The sequence below is a fragment of the Ruditapes philippinarum genome, unplaced genomic scaffold, assembly GCF_026571515.1.
Source record: "Ruditapes philippinarum isolate M1 unplaced genomic scaffold, ASM2657151v2 ctg4127_1_1_1_1, whole genome shotgun sequence".
Lineage (NCBI taxonomy): Eukaryota > Metazoa > Mollusca > Bivalvia > Venerida > Veneridae > Ruditapes > Ruditapes philippinarum.
This window is the reverse complement of record NW_026854877.1, coordinates 19,989-39,975: the sequence shown is the minus strand read 5'-3', so window position 1 is coordinate 39,975 and position 19,987 is coordinate 19,989. Positions and strand designations below refer to the sequence as shown.

The 19,987-nt window shown below is 34.5% G+C and overlaps 1 protein-coding gene across 1 annotated transcript in view; it reads left to right on the top strand.

Moving 5' to 3' along the window:
- The window catches only part of LOC132741392 (importin-9-like), a 44,134-nt gene extending 24,443 nt beyond the window's left edge, over positions 1–19,691 (top strand). The window contains exons 13-24 of the mRNA XM_060729542.1: positions 2,715–2,793; positions 8,035–8,263; positions 9,006–9,084; positions 9,591–9,739; positions 11,468–11,593; positions 12,697–12,769; positions 13,088–13,290; positions 14,768–14,934; positions 15,558–15,685; positions 16,449–16,570; positions 17,368–17,547; positions 18,382–19,691. Coding sequence (XP_060585525.1) covers positions 2,715–2,793; positions 8,035–8,263; positions 9,006–9,084; positions 9,591–9,739; positions 11,468–11,593; positions 12,697–12,769; positions 13,088–13,290; positions 14,768–14,934; positions 15,558–15,685; positions 16,449–16,570; positions 17,368–17,547; positions 18,382–18,498 — 1,652 coding nt within the window. The 3' untranslated portion in view covers positions 18,499–19,691. The remainder of the gene's footprint in view (positions 1–2,714; positions 2,794–8,034; positions 8,264–9,005; positions 9,085–9,590; positions 9,740–11,467; positions 11,594–12,696; positions 12,770–13,087; positions 13,291–14,767; positions 14,935–15,557; positions 15,686–16,448; positions 16,571–17,367; positions 17,548–18,381) is intronic.
- Positions 19,692–19,987: the final 296 nt, after the last annotated feature.

The following is a 19,987-nucleotide window of genomic DNA, read 5'->3' as shown; positions in this document are numbered from 1 at the left end:
TTCAATTCAATTCAACTTTTTATTCTTTTGAAACCATTTTTCAAGTTTCACTAGTAAAACAGAGCACGAAATAATTCCCCTGTGTTTGTCGGTGGACAAAACGGATGTTGAATTGTTGAATGCAACGCTAGGTTCTGTCTGATTCTGTTTTGTTAAATCATACTAAAAGCTCGCTGCAGGGATTCCGGGATGTTCCACAAACAACGATCTTTACATAAATAATAAAAAAATTTGTCTGTAACTCTGTTCCATTATAGATACAGTAGAACTTCGGTAAGTCGAAGTTGGAGGGACTTGCGTAAAAACTTCGACACATCGGGACTTCGACTCATGAATCGTTCTGAATTCCATGCCAAAATTTCAATCTGTGACTAGCCCTAATTATAAGATATATAACGTAACCTATTTCATGTTTTCTTTCATTTACTAATTTGATATTTATGCCCCCGCCATGTAATGGCCGGGGCATATAGTGTTACCCTGTTCCGTCCTTCCGTCATTCCGTCCTTCCGTCATTCCGTCATTCTGTCATTCCGTCATCATCAGTTTCCGTTCATTATCTTAGTAACGGTTGCACACATTCAACTCAAATTTGACATATGGATATGTCGTGAGAAAATACAGGTCAAGTTCGAATTTGGTCATGGTTCGATGATTTTTGGCAGAGTTATGCCCCTTTTACTTTGAAAATAATATGAAATTTTCAGTTTCCGGTCATTATCTCCCCAATGGTACAACACTTTTAACTCAAACTTGACATATGGATACGTCACAGGAATGCGCAGGTCAAGTTCAAAGTTGGTTATGGTTCAATGATTTTTGGCAGAGTTATGCCCCTTTCACTTTGAAAATAATATGAAATTTTCAGTTTCTGTTTATTATCTCCCCAATGGTACAACACATTCAACTCAAATTTGACATATGGATATATTTTTGGAATGCCCAGGCCAAGTTGGAATTTGGTCATGGTTCAATGATTTTTGGCAGAGTTATGCCCCTTTCACTTTGGAAATAATATGAAATTTTCAGTTTCCGGTCATTATCTCCCCAATGGTCAACACTTTTAACTCAACTTGACATATGGATACGTCACAGGAATGCGCAGGTCAAGTTCAAAGTTGGTTATGGTTCAATGATTTTTGGCAGAGTTATGCCCCTTTCACTTTGAAAATAATATGAAATTTTCAGTTTCTGTTTATTATCTCCCCAATGGTACAACACATTCAACTCAAATTTGACATATGGATATATTTTTGAAATGTCCAGGCCAAGTTGGAATTTGGTCATGGTTCAATGATTTTTGGCAGAGTAATGCCCTTTCACTTTGAAAATAATATGAAATTTACAGTTTTCTGTTATTATCTACCCAACTACTCAAATTTGACATATGGATATGTCAAAGGAATGGGCAGGTCAAGTTGGAAATTGGTCATGGTTCGATGACTTTTTGGCAGAGTTATGTCCTTTCACTTTGAAAATAATATAGATACATCTTAGGAATAAGCAGTTTAAGTTTGAATTTGGTCGTGGTTCAATGATTTGGACAAACTTATCTTTCTTGAATGTTGTAAAATTTTGAACTTTCAGTTTTCAGCACCGAAATGTAATGTAGCCATTATTTTGGCTACAAATATGAAATATGCTATTTTCAAAAGGTTAAGACTGAATAATTTCAGTGCCTTGAACATTGTATGAAAATGGTTTGTGTTAACATTGAAAAGTTTTAAGGGCTTTGAACTAAAATGAAAAAAATTATTTGTGCAAACAAATTTGGAACTAAATATTATAACATCTGAAATTTTGGCTGCATGCGGGGGCATCCGTGGCATGATGACACATTTCTAGTTTACTTTATGCAATGATAAATATGACATGTTAATTACTTTTTCACGGCTAATAATTTGAACTACCTGTTGACGTATACAATGAAGTTACAAAAGGCGTAACAATTCGAAAGGGAAATAACTTAACCAGCTTATAGTAAATATTTTAGCGTGTGATTAACACGCGACACCGGGTCACGAAGTATGTTTGTTCTTACTGTTTACATGCACTTTCAAATACCGCTACGGCAATTAAATTAGTAACGATTAAAGCATTTTTTCACACATTTAAACGCATTCAAAGGTTGTTTGAACACTTGGCTGTGTAATTAACACGTGTCACTTAAGTTGATCGGAAATCGTCTTCGCGGCAAGAAAAGGTGTGAAAAATGTCTCGAGATCGAAGGTGTCAAAATAATCGAAGGACTTCGACTTATTTGTGGTAAATTGTTCTAGATTTATTCTATACGGACCATGAAAAAACTTCGACACATCGAAAAATTCGACACACAAAATCTCGACTCATAAAAAGTTTTTTATATGGAATATATAAGAGAAAAAATCGGGACTTTCATTTTACTTCGACACATCGAGAAAATCGACTAATCGAAGTTCGACTCATAGAAGTTCTACTGTATACAGGAAATCTGGTTAGGTGGACTGACTGGTTAGATATGACCCAAAATACATTAAAATCACCAGATAAAAAAAAACTGCCGTAATAATGTCTTTCTCAAGTGTATAAATTTTGGTCCTCTTGAAATTGTGTTACTTAAATATCAGAATTTTTTACCTCTAAAAATAAAGCAAGTTTGTCTTACTTAAAAATAAAAAATGTAAACCACTAGAAATGGTTTTATTATTAAGTAATGAAACGTTAATCTTTTTCAGTATCACCATTCCTGATAGGAAGGTGTCTATGGACAGCTAGTAGATACTGTGAGGGTATGAATACAGAACTTCTTCAAAGGTAGGTCACACAGTGCATTGAAAGTGGAGCAGAGAGGAAATAAAAGTTACTGTCAATAAAGGTGTAGAAGTTTTTGGAACTTGTGGACAAAAGATTTAGCTATGAAATAAAGATAACTTAAACACTTTTGGAATTAGTTAAAAAAAAAATTCTTGTGTATCAGACTGGATCTTACAGTATCTACGCGAGTGCTGGAAAATTGAAAACTGTCATTTTACACCTAAATGTAATTCTGCTTTATTAGTCCCCTACCGGTTTACTGGAGGGGACTTTAGGTTTACCCTCCATCCGTCAGTCCGTCCGTTTGTCCGTCCGTCAGTCCGTCTGTCCACAAAACTGGATCCCGCGATAACGCAAAAAGTACTGAAGATATTTTAATGAAACTTGATATATGGATAGATGGCAGTATGGAGATTATGCACGTCTTTTTCTTTTCTTCCTATGTTGAAAATTCTGGTTGCTATGGCAACAAATAGACTGAAAATATGGCAAATTTTACACATAACCTGGATCCCGCGATAACGCAAAAAGTACTGAAAATATTTTTATGAAACTTGATATATGGATAGATGGCAGTATGGAGATTATGCACGTTTTTCTTTTCTTCCTATGTTGAAAATACTGGTTGCTATGGCAACAAATAGACTGAAAATAGGCAAATTTTACACATAACCTGGATCCAGTGATAACACAAAAAGTACTGAAAATATGTTTATGAAACTTGACATATGGGTAGATGACAGTATGGAAATTATGCACATCCTTTTTTATCTTCCTATGTTGAAAATTCTGGTTGCTATGGCAACAAATAGACTGAATTTCAAGATTTCTGATTCTAGTTTTTAAGTTTTTTCACTATAAGTTCTTTATTTCTTAAGGTATTTTCTTCAAACTTTAAATATAAGTTGCTTGTCATCAACCACATCATATGTGACAAGGTTTACAACTCTAGCACAAAATTTATCAGAATTACCTCCCTTGAACTTAAAATTTTCATGAAAAAAACCTTGTTTTTTTTAATAACTTCTTTTTCTGAATGTATCTACTTCAAACTTCATATAAATGTTTCTTATTGTCACTCAACATTTTTGAGTGTTCAATACTCTAGCAAGACTATTTCCAGAATTATGCCCCTTTTGAACTTTGACTTTTTTTAGCTCACCTGACCACAAAGTGGTCATGGTGAGGTATAGTGATGGGGCTATGTCCGGCGTCCGTCGTCGTGCGTCGTGCGTTGTGCGTCGTTCGTCGTCAACAATTGGGTTGTTAACAGTCTAGCAGTCACAGTTTTGATTGGATCATCATCAAACTTTGTCAGAATGTTTGTCTCAATGAAATACAAATCGAGTTCGAAGATGGGTTATCTCGGGTCAAAAACTAGGTCACAGGAGCTAAAAATAGAAAAAGCTTGTTAACACTCTAGAGGCTGCAGTTTTCATACAAATATTCTGGAAATTTGTCAGGAAGGTTGTTTTAATGATATCTAGGTCAAGTTCGAAGATGGGTCATCTCCGGTCAAAAACTAGGTCACGAGCTAAAAATAGAAAAAGCTTGTTAACACTCTAACAATTGGGTTGTTAACAGTCTAGCAGTCACAGTTTTGATTGGATCATCATCAAACTTTGTCAGAATGTTTGTCTCAATGAAATACAGATCGAGTTGGAAGATGGGTTATCTCGGGTCAAAAACTAGGTCACAGGAGCTAAAAATAGAAAAAGCTTGTTAACACTCTAGAGGCTGCAGTTTTCATACAAATATTCTGGAAGTTTGTCAGGAAGGTTGCTTTGATGATATCTAGGTCAAGTTCGAAGATGGGTCATCTCCGGTCAAAAACTAGGTCACGAGCTAAAAATAGAAAAAGCTTGTTAACACTCTAATAATTGGGTTGTTAACAGTCTAGCAGTCACAGTTTTGATTGGATCATCATCAAACTTTGTCAGAATGTTTGTCTCAATGAAATACAGATCGAGTTCGAAGATGGGTTATCTCCGGGTCAAAAACTAGGTCACAGGAGCTAAAAATAGAAAAAGCTTGTTAACACTCTAGAGGCTGCAGTTTTCATACAAATATTCTGGAAATTTGTCAGGAAGGTTGTTTTAATGATATCTAGGTCAAGTTCGAAGATGGGTCATTTACGGTCAATAACTAGGTCACATGATGTAAAAAATAGAAAAATCTTGTTAACACTCTAGTTGCTGCCGTTTTGATCCAAATATCTTAAATATTGGTCAGGAATGTTGTTTTGATTATTTCTAGGTCAAGTTCGAATATGGGTTATCTCCAGTCAAAAACTAGGCCACAAGGCCTAGAAGTAGAAAAAAAGCTTGTTAACACTCTAGTGGCTGCAGTTTTGATCCAAATTTCCTGGAAATCGGTCAGGAAGGTTATTTTAATGATTTCTATGTCAAGATAAAATATGGGTCATTTCCGGTCAAAAACTAGGTCACAGGAGCTAAAAATAGAAAAAGCTTGTTAACACTCTATAGGCTGCAGTTTTCATCCAAATATTCTGGAAATTTGTCAGGAAGGTTGTTTAGATGATATCTAGGTCAAGTTTGAAGATGGATCATGTCTGGTCAAAAACTAGGTCACAGGAGCTAAAAATAGAAAAAGCTTGTTAACACTCTAGTGGCTGCAATTTTCATCCAAATATTTTGGAAATTTGTCAGGAAGGTTGTTTTGATTTTATCTAGGTCAAGTTTCGAAGATGGGTCATGTCTGGTCAAAAACTAGGTCACAGGAGCTAAAAATAGAAAAAGCTTGTTAACACTCTATAGGCTGCAGTTTTCATCCAAATATTCTGGAAATTTGTCAGGAAGGTTGTTTAGATGATATCTAGGTCAAGTTTAAAGATGGATCATGTCTGGTCAAAAACTAGGTCACAGGAGCTAAAAATAGAAAAAGCTTGTTAACACTCTAGTGGCTGCAGTTTTCATCCAAATATTCTGGAAATTTGTCAGGAAGGTTGCTTAGATAATATCTAGGTCAAGTTCGAAGATGGATCATCTCCGGTCAAAAACTAGGTCACAGGAGCTAAAAATAGAAAAAGTTTGTTAACACTCTAGTGGCTGCAGTTTTTTCATCCAAATATTCTTGAAATTTGTCAGGAAGGTTGTTTTGATGATATCTAGGTCAAGTTGGAAGATGGGTAATGTCCGGTCAAAAACTAGGTCACAGGAGCTAAAAATAGAAAAAGCTTGTTAACACTCTAGTGGCTGCAGTTCTCATCCAAATATTCTGGAAATTTGTCAGGAAGGTTGTTTTGATGATATCTAGGTCAAGTTTGAAGATGGGTCATGTCTGGTCAAAAACTAGGTCACAGGAGCTAAAAATAGAAAAAGCTTGTTAACACTCTAGTGGCTGCAGTTTTCATCCAAATATTTTGGAAATTTGTCAGGAAGGTTGTTTTGATGATTTCAGGTCAAGTTCGAAGATGGGTTATCACCGGTCAAAAACTAGGTCACAGGAGCTAAAAATAGAAAAAGCTTGTTAACACTCTAGTGGCTGCAGTTTTGATTAAAATATTCTGGAAATTTGTCAGGAAGGTTGTTTTAATGATTTCTAGGTCAAGTTCGAAGATGGGTCATGTCTGGTCAAAAACTAGGTCACAGGAGCTAAAAATAGAAAAAGCTTGTTAACACTCTAATGGTTGCAGTTTTCATCCAAACATTCTGGAAATTTGTCAGAAAAGTTTTGTTTTGATGATTTCTAGGTCAAGTTCGAAGATGGGTCATCTCAGGTCAAAAACTAGGTCACAGGAGCTAAAAATAGAAAAAGCTTGTTAACACTCTAATGGCTGCAGTTTTCATCTAAATGTTCTGGAAATTTGTCAAGAAGGTTGTTTTGATGATATCTAAGTCAAGTTCGAAGATGGGTCATCTCAGGTCAAAAACTAGGTCACAGGAGCTAAAAATAGAAAAGCTTGTTAACACATTAGGGGCTGCAGTTTTCATCCAAATATTCTTGAAATTTGTCAGGAAGGTTGTTTTGATGATGTCTAGGTCAAGTTCGAAGATGGGTTATCTCCGGTCAAAAACTAGGTCACAGGAGCTAAACATAGAAAAAGCTTGTTAACACTCTAGTGGCTGCAGTATTGATTCAAATATTCTGGAAATTTGTCAGGAAGGTTGTTTTGATGATTTCTAGGTCAAGTTCGAAGATGGGCCATCTCAGGTCAAAAACTAGGTCACAGGAGTTAAAAATAGAAAAAGCTTGTTTACACTCTAGTGGCTGCAGTTTTTATTCAAATATTCAGGAAATTTGTCAAGAATGTTGTTTTGATGTTTTCTGGGTCAAGTGCTTAGATTGGTCATGTCTGGTCAAAAACTAGGTCACAGGAGCTAAAAATAGAAAAATCTTTTTAACACTCTAGTGGCTGCAGTTTTGATCCAAATTTCCTGGAAATCGGTCAGGAAGGTTGTTTTGATGATTTCTAGGTCAAGTTTGAATATGGGTCGTGTCCAGTCAAAAATTAGGTCACATTGCCCAAATATGGAAAAATCTTTATAACACACTAGAGGTCACATGTTTGACTCAGTCGCATCAAACTTGGTCATGATGCTTGTTTAAGACATTGCTTGAATGCGGTTGTGTCAGGTGAGCGATCCAGGGCCATCATGGCCCTCTTGTTTGAGAAATTGGTAATTTTTACTCCAACTTCTTCAATCATGATAGGATTTTAAAAATGTTATATTTTGATAACAGGGATGTTTAAAAAATAACTTTAGAGTGTCCTTCAGTCCGTCTGTCTGTACATAAAAACTGTTTCCTGTGATCATTTTTAAAGAACTTTTTCAACAAATTTACTTAAAATAGGAACCTAAGTGAATGGCCAATGGCCCATCAGAATGTTGCTTGGGCTCTTACCGGTAGGGGACTTATGGATTGCTTGCAATACTATGATAATTGCTTGTTGAACATGTCATATGTTTACGGATGACATCGTTTCAATGATATCAGTGAAATTGTAAATTCTTTCATGAAAAATTTTTTGTTGTTTCTCTTTTAAAATTCTAACTTATTATTATATGAAAAATGCAAGAATAATATTCTAGCAATGGCTGTTTTCGTGGCATGTCTAGTTCTTATATTCATTGTCAGGTTCAGTTTAGATATCTGCAACAGCACTTTGCACCTTTCTGTTAAATACAGCTTTTTGCTGATTTGGTACTTCCTTTTAAAAATTAATACTGAAACCAAAATTCATTGATAACTTAATATGTATTTTCTTTTTTGTTTCAGATGTTTGCAGGCAACAGTTGGAGGAATTCACCCGACACAGCCTCCTGTGATCCGAATTTCTGCTATCAGGGCAGTATACGGTTACTGTGACTTCCTGAAAACCTCAGAAAATACTCAACTTCTAGTACCCTTCTTGCCAAACATCACAGAGGGACTTGTTAATGTCGCAACACAATTTTCCTCCGATGTTTTGTCATTGTGTTTAGAAACATTGTCAATAGTTCTATCTGTAAGTGAGATTATGTTGTGATATTTGTAAACTTTATTATCTTATAATCTATATTTAAATGTTTTACTTTGCTGAAATTTTGAAATTGACCTACCTTGCTTATGATATGAACTGTTCATTAATGAGGGATTTCACAATCTAAATAATGGCAAAATTTAAGCAACAATGAGTTGAGAGTTCTGTCAGACTAAATACAGGTATGAAGACTTAACTGACTTCAATGGTGATATAAGCAAGTCACTCCAGCTTCTAACAATAAGAGGCCCGGATTGACTTATCACATCATGTATATTTACCACCCTGACTGAATATTGCAAAATATAGAAGATATGGAATATGACACTGGTTCAGTATTACATTGTTTGGTATATTATATAATATCTTGCTAACCTTGATTGTGCCATCAGCTACCTGTGAAATAAGAGCAGACCATCTGATTGTTGTCTGTCCAATTCAGTCAGACCATAAACTGATTTTGAAATTATCCCCAAAAATAATGAATGGTTTCATCCAGATTGAAAGATGCTATATTTAGCATGGTAATGATTAAAAACATGCCTACATTTATTTTTGCAGAAAATACAGCATCTTTCAATATGCATTTTAACAGCACTCTTACCATATATTATTATAAGGTGTATTTATTCATGATACTTTTGATGATATATATGTATGAGAAATTTAACATTCTTTTGATCAGCCATTGTGTTCACAGGTAACAATTGATATTGAAATATTACAGGTCGATAAAGCATTCACTGCATCATGTGAGTCAAAAGTCACACCTCTGACAATAGCTGTGTTCTTAAAATATTCTAGTGGTAAGTTTTAAAAATATTCTTGTGATAAGTTCTTCTAGTATTCAAGAATAATCATGATAATGAAAAAGTATGATGGGTTATAAAATCGAGTGATATTTGAGAGATCCATTGCCATGTAGTGGTGGGTATTGGTGATAAAATCAAGGGATGTTTTAACGGCCCATTGCCGGGTAGTGCTTGGTATGCATTAAGATTAAAGATGATATGGGAAATATTGAAATTGCACTGAGAAGCCTTAGAAGAGAGAAAGGAAAATGCAGGATTATGACTGTGGTGTCAGAAGTTTACAATGTGCTGTTTGATAGTATTCTTTGCTTGAAACTTATTGTTTGCAGGAAAATTATCTCAAGACTTGTGAAAATGAGAAGTGTACTTACAAAAAATCTTGAATAGTGCTTGAATTTAATTCACATATTACTTGTTGAACTTTGAGAATGCTTTTGTTCAGATTAAAAGATTCCATGTAAGATATTCAGTGTGGTAAGAGTAAAGTTGATATTTTTCAGATCCTGTAGTAACCAGTATAGTTCAGGAGATCTTCAAGGAATTGGCATTAAATGACAGTTGTATGGGTCCGTTACAACATAGATTGTTACCTACCATTGTCAGTATACTACAGGCTAGTCCAGATAAAGTTGCCGTTGGTTTGCCATCTGTAAGTGTAAGACGTTTGTCTGTCTTTTGGCATTATTACTGTAGAAACTGACTGTTTATGAAAATCACAAAAGATCTGTAATACCAACTGTATTCTGAGATGTTACACTTTTAAAGGCAGTCAGCCTTCATCTTAAGTGTAAATATTTGGTTTAAACATATTTATTTAAGCTCAATTGCAAAACAAGTTCTTGCAACTTATATTGATCACTTTCAAGTCCACTTCCTGGAACCAACCATTACTGGCGTTTTTGAGGAAACATGGTCGTGACCCAGTTAGGGCTGGAACCCATGATCCCTGGCTTTAGAAGCAGACACCTTAACCACTAGGCCACCTGTCCTCTCTATAAATATTTCATAAGTTATTATTGTGTCGCCTCTACGGAGTAGTGGCGACATATAGGGATCACTTCTCTGTCCGTCTGTCTGTCTATCCGTCCGTCCGTCACAAAACTTGTCCGGACTACCCCTCATAAACTACTGGTGCAATTTCATCCAAACTTTACAGGAATGATCAGTATCAAGTCTAGTTGTGCATATTGTCAGCATTTTCCGGTTCAATGATTTTTGTCAGAGTTATGGCCCTTTAATAATTTTTAATTTTAAAGTTTGTTCGGACTACTTCTCTTATACCACTAATGCAATTTCAATGAAACTTTACAGGATTGATCTGTAACTCAAGTCCTTGCGCATATTGCAAGGGTTTTCCGGTTGAATGATTTTTGGCAGAGTTATGGCCATTTGATAAAAAGGTGTTTTTTTCTGTGTGTTGCCAGATACACAATAGCTTGTCCGGACTACTCCTCATAAACTACTGGTGCAATTTCATTCAAACTTTACAGGAATGATCAGTACCAAGTGTAGTTGTGCATATTGTCAGCATTTTCCAGTTCAATGATTTTTGTAAGAGTTATGGCCCTTTAATAATTTTTATTTTTAAAGTTTGTTCGGACTAGATCTCTTATACCACTTATGCAATTTCAATGAAACTTTACAGGATTGATCTGTAGCTCAAGTCCTTGCGCATATTGCACGGGTTTTCCGGTTGAATGATTTTTGGCTGAGTTATGGCCCTTTGATAAAAAGGTGTTTTTTTCTGTGTGTTGCCAGATACGCAAAAGCTTGTCCGGACTACTCCTCATAAGCTACTGGTGCAATTTTATCCAAACTTTACATGATTGATCAGTACCAAGTCTAGTTGTGCACTGTCCGTCTGTCTGTCCGTCTGTCACAAAATTTGTCCCAACATGAAATTGGCCATTATGAGGCGACACATGTGATTACTGATCGCTCTTGTGAGATTTTAGTAAGTTTGGTGATGATGTCTTTGATAAATCATTTCTAAATGCTAATTTTGCTTAAAATTAACCACCTTGTTTGACACTTTTTGAGCTAAATTGATATAATTAATCAGACCTGCTTTGAATTTGAAATTGTTCAATTTTAGGCGCAGGCGCTAGTCACATAATCAAATATTTTACATAATCGGCCTATATATGTATATTATAGTATATAGAACATAAACAAAGTTTGTTTCAAGCACCTGTCATTTTAAGTGTAAGATATATATATAAAATATTAGAAATGAGTTACAAACAGTATCAAGCTTATTTAGGCTGAGTGGATATGCAGGCTGGGCCTGGACATGTACTGGTGACAAAGGCAAGTTTTTGTCAGTTGGTTTAGCATTGTATAAATGATAAGATGCTTTTGTTAAACTGTCATCTAGGTGGCTCTAGATATGTTGGAGACTATTGTACGAAGTAGTAAAGTGCCAATATCTGATGAACTGATGAGTGCTTTCCCCGCGGCTGCTCACTGTACACTCAATACTGATGATAACTCTACAATGCAGGTAAAATAACTAAATTTGAATTGATGTTACATTAAAGGCACATTAAGCCATAGAAATTAATGACATTTTTTTCTGTTGAAAGGGTAAACATGTTTTAATAGTGTTGTAATAATAGATTTAAAACATGTAAGGCACGTCCGTGGCCGAGTGGTTAAGGTCGTTGACTTCAAACCACTTGCCCCTCACCGCTGTGGGTTCGAATCCTTGCAGGGACTTTGGATTCTTTCATGTGAGGAAGCTATCCAGCTAGCTTACGGAACGTCGGTGGTTCTACTCAGGTGCCCGTTCGTGCCTGAATGCACGGAAGGGCACTTGAGGTCTTCCTCCACCAGTAAAGCTGGAATGTCGCGATATGACCTTTACTGTCTCGATGTGACGTAAAACCCAAATATAAAAAAAAAAAAAACAAAAAAAAAACATGTAAGATGCTTATGAGCAGAAGAAAAATGCACTGAATGTAGATTAATTAGTATCAAAGGTATTATAATTTAAACAAAGTGGTATTTTTAATTCCATACGTAATACTTTATCACTTTAACTGTCCTAATTATCACTCTTACTGTATTACCAAAACACAAAAGTAGCAAAAGATGGATCCGATATCTTGCAACAAATAACTTTCTAAAAACAAGTCACTAAAATTGAAAGCTTTTAAAAAATGATGGCAGTATCATTTCCAAGGCCAAATGGACTTTAAAGTGTTAAATGTTTAGTTTGATTGAAATTAACCCAAAAAGCCTAAAATCATAATGTTTGAATTCTTTACATCAATCAGCAGGGGCAAATATGCAAAAGATTACTAAAAAGTCAACTGAAAAATAAAATGAAATTCGTGTTTTTGTTAGTCAAATTTGTGTTAAAAGCTCTGAAATGCTTTTTAGTTTCGGATTATATTTCACAATTGGAATAAATTTTCTGGGAAAAAAAAAGAGTTAGGGAATGATACATGAAAGATTTTTTTTCAGTCCCTTAATATCAGGAAGAAAAAAAAAACTCAGTGGAGTCTTTTGAAGTGAAATTGTTCAGAACCACTTCTTTTTCTAGTGAAATAAATCATTAGTTATAATGGTATTAAATGTTATATAAGGCATGTTTTATTCCAGAGTGGTGGAGAGTGTATACGAGCCTATGCGTCAGTGGCCTTGGATCAAGTTGCCCAGTGGCATGATGAACAGGGTATGTGACTGTGAATGTACTAATGAATACGCAATTACATTATTCAGAAAAGAATGTAAATTACCAGATTTTGCATAAAATTCTTTTGATTGAAAGTATTCAACAAAGATATGACAAAATTTTCGCCAAAAAAGTGATATTATTACCATCTATTTTCAGTTAAAAAAGTAGATCTTATATTAAATTGAACAACTATATAATCTAATGAAAATTTTCAAAGCATTGATTTTAGAATAATACTTCATTGGTCATATTTAATCAATCAGTGATTTTTCTAAAATTTGATTATTTCTCTTACCCTGCTTTTATTGATTTCAGGAAACTCTGGCTTAACATACATTATACAAGTAATTTCCAAGTTACTCGACCCCAAAACCTCGGAATATACAGCTTCTTTTGTTGGTCGCTTAGTTACGGTGGTGTTGATAAAAGTAGGTCACCAGCTCGGTGAGAAGATGGACTTGATCTTACGGGCAGTATTGAGCAAGATGCAGCAGACAGAGACCCTGAGTGTGATGCAGGTATGAGTTGTGATTACTTTATTCGTAACCTGCTGAATTTGTGACATAGACTAGCCCTGCTGTCAATTTGGAACATTTCATTTGAAGTGGAAGGGATTTCAATATCAAAATACAAAAGCTAGCAACATTATATAGCCTGGTGAGACTGCAAGGATGTGTAGGCTGGCATGAATGTTGGCTTGCAAGGGCTTGTTACTTTTTTAACCCCAGTCACACTAGAGGTTATGATTACTTGCGACCACCGGCAACTTGTAAAACTGACGATCATCAGCGATTGTCTGCGACCAAAACCCTTTTTGCACAGATAAATTTACTTCTGCGACTATCCTAAGACAAGTTATCATTGACAATTGCACGACAGGTCATAAGCAAACGTACAATGGTCTCAAGATTGTGTGGGAATACTTACGACAACCTGTGACCTGTCATGGGATCACCTACAAATTTGTCGTACGACTATCACATGATTACTAAAGACTACTCAAGATTATCAGTGACTAGTGGCAATTTGTAAAGACTGTTGTAAGATTGTCACACTTCCGAACGACTGCGACAGCCTAAGACCTTATAAGATCACTAGCGACCTGTTTGATCGCAAGAAAGTTTTTCGTGCAAGCTCAACAACCTCTCTACAACTGAAATTGGTCGTGGGACATAAATAAGATAACCTGCGACTGTCAAAGATCACAGATGACCGTCATAAGACGTTTTAAAGATTGTCTGCGACCAGAGGTCACTGGTGATCGTGAACTGGTCTTTACTGGTCGTAAGCTCTAATGTGACTGGGGCTTTAGTCTCGGCAGGTTAGGTTTTAAGTGTGTTGTTACAATTGATTTTTTAAGGATGCCTATTTGGACTGGCAATTTCTTCTGTTCTCTTTATCATTAGTATTAGTGGTAAAAAAAGTCTTGAAATGTATTCAAGTGTGACAATAAATACATTTTGACCATTTTGGCTGAGTGAATACTATAGCACACTTCAAATGTCATGTGCATAACCACTGGGCTTGAATCTTGCTTTGGACTATCTATCTTAGTGCCTGCTTCTGTCTGAAGTGGTCTTGGTACCTGTGAAACTGTCCTGTTTCCATGACTTACCGTGAAATAAAAAAAATTTCGCAATGTTAAAGTTTTGCAAAATCGACATTTCAGAATAATTAATTAGCAAGGTTAAAAATTTGTGAATTTCTACTTTCATTTGTATTGAATTAATGTGATACTTCTGTTCTTAGCAAACATTTTTTTTTTTTTTTTTTCAAAAATCTTCAACTGAACAATATTGTTGTAAAAACAAATTAAAACATTGTGTCGTTGTTTTTCAGAAGGAAGTTTTTGGACAATGAAATTGAAAATTGGATCTTTTTAGATATAGTTTTAAATAATTTTTAGTGTATTTTGTAATAAAGCCATATTTATTTCAATAGTGAACTGTGGTCAGATAGCAGAGATTATCAGGTATATTTCTTGTTGTTTTGCAGTCATTATTGGTGATATTTGCACGCTTGATGTATGACCAGATGGAAGCTGTGTTAGAATTTCTCACCAGCGTACCTGACCCTATGGGAAAACCAGCATTAGAATTTGTACTTAAAGAATGGTGTGCCAGACAGCACCTCTTCTATGGTGCATATGAAAGGAAAGTTATGTAAGTTGCAGTAATCATGATAACATTTAATTTAGGTATAGTTGTCATTGATAGAACAACATTGATGTATGAAAGTGAGATAATTTATATAATATACAAGATACAAGATATATTGATGTGTCAATTTGTTGCCTGATATTGATATATAGTTGATAAGATTTGGACTTAATAAATGACAGTGCTAAATTTAGGACTATTGTAAGATTGCATTTGTATGCGCTTCAGATTTAAAAAGAAAATGTGTCGCATTAGGATATTAAAATACTGTATGTGAATTGTATAGATGAATTTAAGGAGTATATTTATTTTATTTTGTATATTTAGAATGTAACTGTTGATTTACTAGGTAATATAATCTGAAAGATTGTTCAAATTTGTTCTTAAATGCTTATGGTTCTAAAATGAAGTCATCAGACGTAATAAAGATTGTTTTATTAATAAAGATTGTTTTATGGGTCTGTGTATAACTTTACCTCAAACCTGACATGAACATGAGTTATGGTTCATTTGTTTGCTTAGATATCACTTTTTACAGTAAAACAAAATGTCATGAAATAAAGCATGCATACAAAAAAATCAGTGTATAAGAGGATTTTATATAAATGTTGATCTTGTACATGTAGGGTTGTGGCATTAAGTAAGTTACTACAGCACACTATAACCAACAATGATGTTAGATTGAAGGATATAATGGTGGACGGTGATGAAGTTATTACCTCAACCAGTAATGGTCCTAGAACTAGGTCAAAATGTAAGTATTGTTTCATAAGACTTAGGTGCCTGCTTTTGTCTGAAATAATACAAGAAGGGCACCCGAGGTTTCCTTCTACCACTAAAGCTAGAGTGTCTTTGTGAATTTTAAACTGATGGTTTGCTTTGGAAACCAATTAAACATTGTAAAGCTTGTATATATAAGTCAAATTTTCTTTACAGTTATAATGGTGTTGAATTCACCATTGACATTGTTTATCATATTTGAATTGATTTTGACAAATATTTTTAACCATTTTAGCATTCAGATTTTTGTCTCAAGGCATACTTGATACCATGCTCACGGTCTATACTCACTCTGCATAAGAAGTCTAGTGGGTCTTTATTTACCATGAAAAAACTTTTTTTAAGTAAAAATAACAAAATGCATTGACACAATTAGAGATTGATGTGCATGTATTTTGATGCCTTTTTTCTCCTGTGCTGATGTATCTTCAATGGTTCTAAGTATTGCATAAAATACTCAATAGATTAATGCTTCTTTTTAAGGTTATAAATAGGATGTCCCTGGCCGAGTGGTTAAGGTCATTCAACCACCTGCCCCTCACCGCTGTAGGCATGAATCCCAACACGGACTTTGGATTCTTTCATGTGAGGAAGCTACCCAGTTAGCTTACAGAACATTGGTGATTCTACTCAGATGCCAGATCATGCCTGAAATAATGCATAGAAGGACACCTTAGGTCTTAATCTTGACTAAAATAAAGAAGAAAACAAGAGATTTTAATCTTGATTAATTTCAGCCCAAGTGCAATGGACAACAATACCAGTAGTTGTTAAGATATATAAACTGTTGATAAACGAGTTATCTAACCAGATAGAACAAAGTATGTCCACTCGGAAAGGAGAAGATCCTGAAGAAGAGGTAATGTACATTAAATTTATACTTCAGTAATCATTGTTTTTTGTCAAACTGACTGTTCATTTGTTTGCTTTGGCTGTGTGTTTGTGGTAAGGTAGAATTATTATAGAGAAGATATTTTATTTTTTGCCTTACGGATAGCTCAATAGTGGACTGTGAGTTGGATGACCTTGTTTCGATTCCCGAAATGTGCAGGCCACTTCCACTGTGACTTATCATGAAATCCTTTCTACGGACATTCACACTGTTACTCTATCTTGCATATATAGAAGTTATCGGTTCCTTGCAATAGTGAAGGCATCTAGTACTGGTAAACTTCTTGACAGCCTACCCAGGAACGCAGTTGCTGAACTGTGCTCTGGTAAATTCAATGTGGCTTACTGCTGTGATAGGGAGTGAAAACTTCCATCACCACATCATGGACAAATTGCTTGGTTGTGCATATTTGCAGACATGTCCATCTTTGAATCCGGAGAAAATCATTCATCATTTATTTTAATAGTAAACTGTGCAGACGTTGAGCAGATGACATGGGTGTGCAGGCTGATCATATTGTGCAGATAGGCTCATGATGAAATCAGATTCAAAATTTTGTTAATTTTGATCAATAATGAAATGTTAAACATGCACTGATAATATAACATTAAAGAATAAATAAAAAATCCATCATGGAAAGAACTTAACAATAGTGTTATGCTTGTTTTCCAGTTTATGTATATTATAATGTAGAATAATACATGCTTGTAAATTTGCTGAATAAAAAAACTATGTTTAAACTAAGATTCAAGATAATGTTACAGGATGAAGGTTGGGAAGATGATGACGACGATGATTGTGGTGATTTACAATTAAGTGGTCAGACATTGTCCAGTCTACTGGATGACTTTTCAAATGAATTTTCAACATTAATTGATGATGCAGAAGATGAGGAAGATGATCCTGATGCTCTCAGTGATCCAGTTAACCAGTTAGATTTACAGGTAAGTAGTGATCCAGTTAGATTTACAGGTATGTTGTTTTATCCAGTTAACCAGTTAGATTTACAGGTAAGTAGTGATTCAGTTAACCAGTTAGATTTACAGGTAAGTAATGATCCAGTTAACCAGTTAGATTTACAGGTACGTTGTTTGATCCAGTTAATTGGTAAATGAATATTTGTTTTTCTAAGTGATCCAATTAACCAAATAGATTTATGGGTAAGTTGTAATTCTCAGTGATCCAGTAAACCAAATAGAATCCCAGGTAGGTAGATGCTGATAGTTATCCAATTAACCAGATACCTGTACAAGTAGGTTGTCACTCTAAGTAAACCAGTTAACTAGATAAGTTAACATGTTAGTAGATGCTGATTGTGATCCAGTAAATCAGATGGATTTATAGGGAGGTTGTTATTCTAAGTTAACCAGATTAGTTATGAGCAGGATGTTTGATTATATTCAGATTATTTATGAGGTTGGTTGACTGTCAAAGTAACCAAAATTGGTTAAGACTTACTATGAGCCAGTAAGTTTATTTTTATAAATAATCTTTTTGAATTTTATGTGTAGATAGCTATAAGCTTGAATCCCAACCAGTACTTATCAATGAATGTAAAGATTCTTGCTGAAGAAAACAATGACAGGGGTTTGAACCCACACAGCCAACAATCTTAAAATTTCTTGTTCAAAACAATTACTACGAAGCCACTTTTGACTAGGTTCATTGAATTCACATGATTTTGCAAATAGTATTCATAGAGAGGGTTAATATATTTTAATTTTGATTCGTGAATGATATTGAAAAACTTGTCTAACTTATTTATTTTAATATTTCAGGCATATTTGACAGAGTTTCTGCAATCCTTATCACAACAACCATATTACAGCATGTTCACCTCACACCATACGGATAGTGAAAAACAAGTATTACACAAAATAAGCATTGCAGTGTAACGGAGATGGTGGATTTTAACTAGAATTATAGAGCGTTTAATTTTAACCCAATAGTAATTTTTCATACGGCATGATCCATGACAATTCCTTTTAGAAATCTTAAGAATAGAAATAAAGTTCTTAGAAATTATGAACTACAAGTCAAAGGTGAAGAATTGACTGGCACCAAATTATTTCCATTACTTTGAGTTTGGATCAAGTCAAGAATATTGAATTTTGTCATCAGCACAGGCTAGTTTATAGACGGTTTGTTCTTTTACCCAGGTGCCTGTTTACCTGTATATGTCAGGACCAGTTGAAGGGTAATCTTGGGTAACAATGTACCAGAAAGTACTGGGACATAAAGTAAAACAGTGTTGGTGTGACATTTTAACTCTTATTGAAAAAAAGGGAAAAGTATGGAACTTAACCTTATTGAATCCGACCTTGACCTTGGTTATGAAATATATGTATTGCTATTTATGAAAAAGTGTGAACTTATTTGCTGATCAAATTTTTTGCTGCTTTTTGGAATTGCGTTTTGGCATTTTTTAATATATTTTTTTCATGAATATTCGCTTTGCAGGAAGTTACCTTGGTATACCCTTGTAAATGGGAGCTGCAGTCTCACAGTCTGCCTCCCAACTTAGGGATCAATAGTTCAAGCCCTGTTAGGGGTCACAACCAAAATTTCTCATATGACATTGCTACAGGTTAGTTCCAGGAAGTGGACTTGAGGGAATTATTATAATTTGCATGAACTTGTTGAACAATTGAGCTTAAATGAATGAATTATGTTTACTTGGGTATGATATCAATTCTATCTGCCCTATTAGACTTAGTTTATGATTATCTTTGTATTGAGTCAACAAAAAAAGTTGTACAATGAATTGAACAGTGCATGCATGCAAATTGTTTGTACGAGGGAAAAAAAGTACATGTATTCAAGAATATAATGAAAACAAATCATACTTAATTTGCAGCTACAAAAATGAATTATGAGTAAATTATTTATGTATGGACTAATATAGTGTATTTATTTCTAATTTTCTTGAGAAAACTATATATTTTATTCACAATCGTATACAGGTTGTAATGTGTAATAAACATGGAAAAGGGATTTGTGTATTCAATTATTGACCTGTTGGAGAGGTCATCGTATATAATTGTTCTGCTATTTAAGTATGGTAATAAAATTTATATAAAAAATTTAAGATGTCTAGATTTTGTTTTCTGTCAAAAAGAGACAAGATGCTTGAAATTGTATCCTAGAAAAGCAACATAACTATCTGTTAAATAGGGGTTCAACCCTGCGAATTGTTTGAAGTTGATCAACTTTGTGCAGTAGAAATTATATCAGAACTACATGTACAACTGTATTATTTGCAGGAGTGATGTTATATAACTTATTTTATCTACATGTAAAACAAGAAATTGTATCAATTAGAACCTCGGGAGCATTACATAATGCATGATTGGGTATATGACGTCTTCCTGTGACAGTTAAACT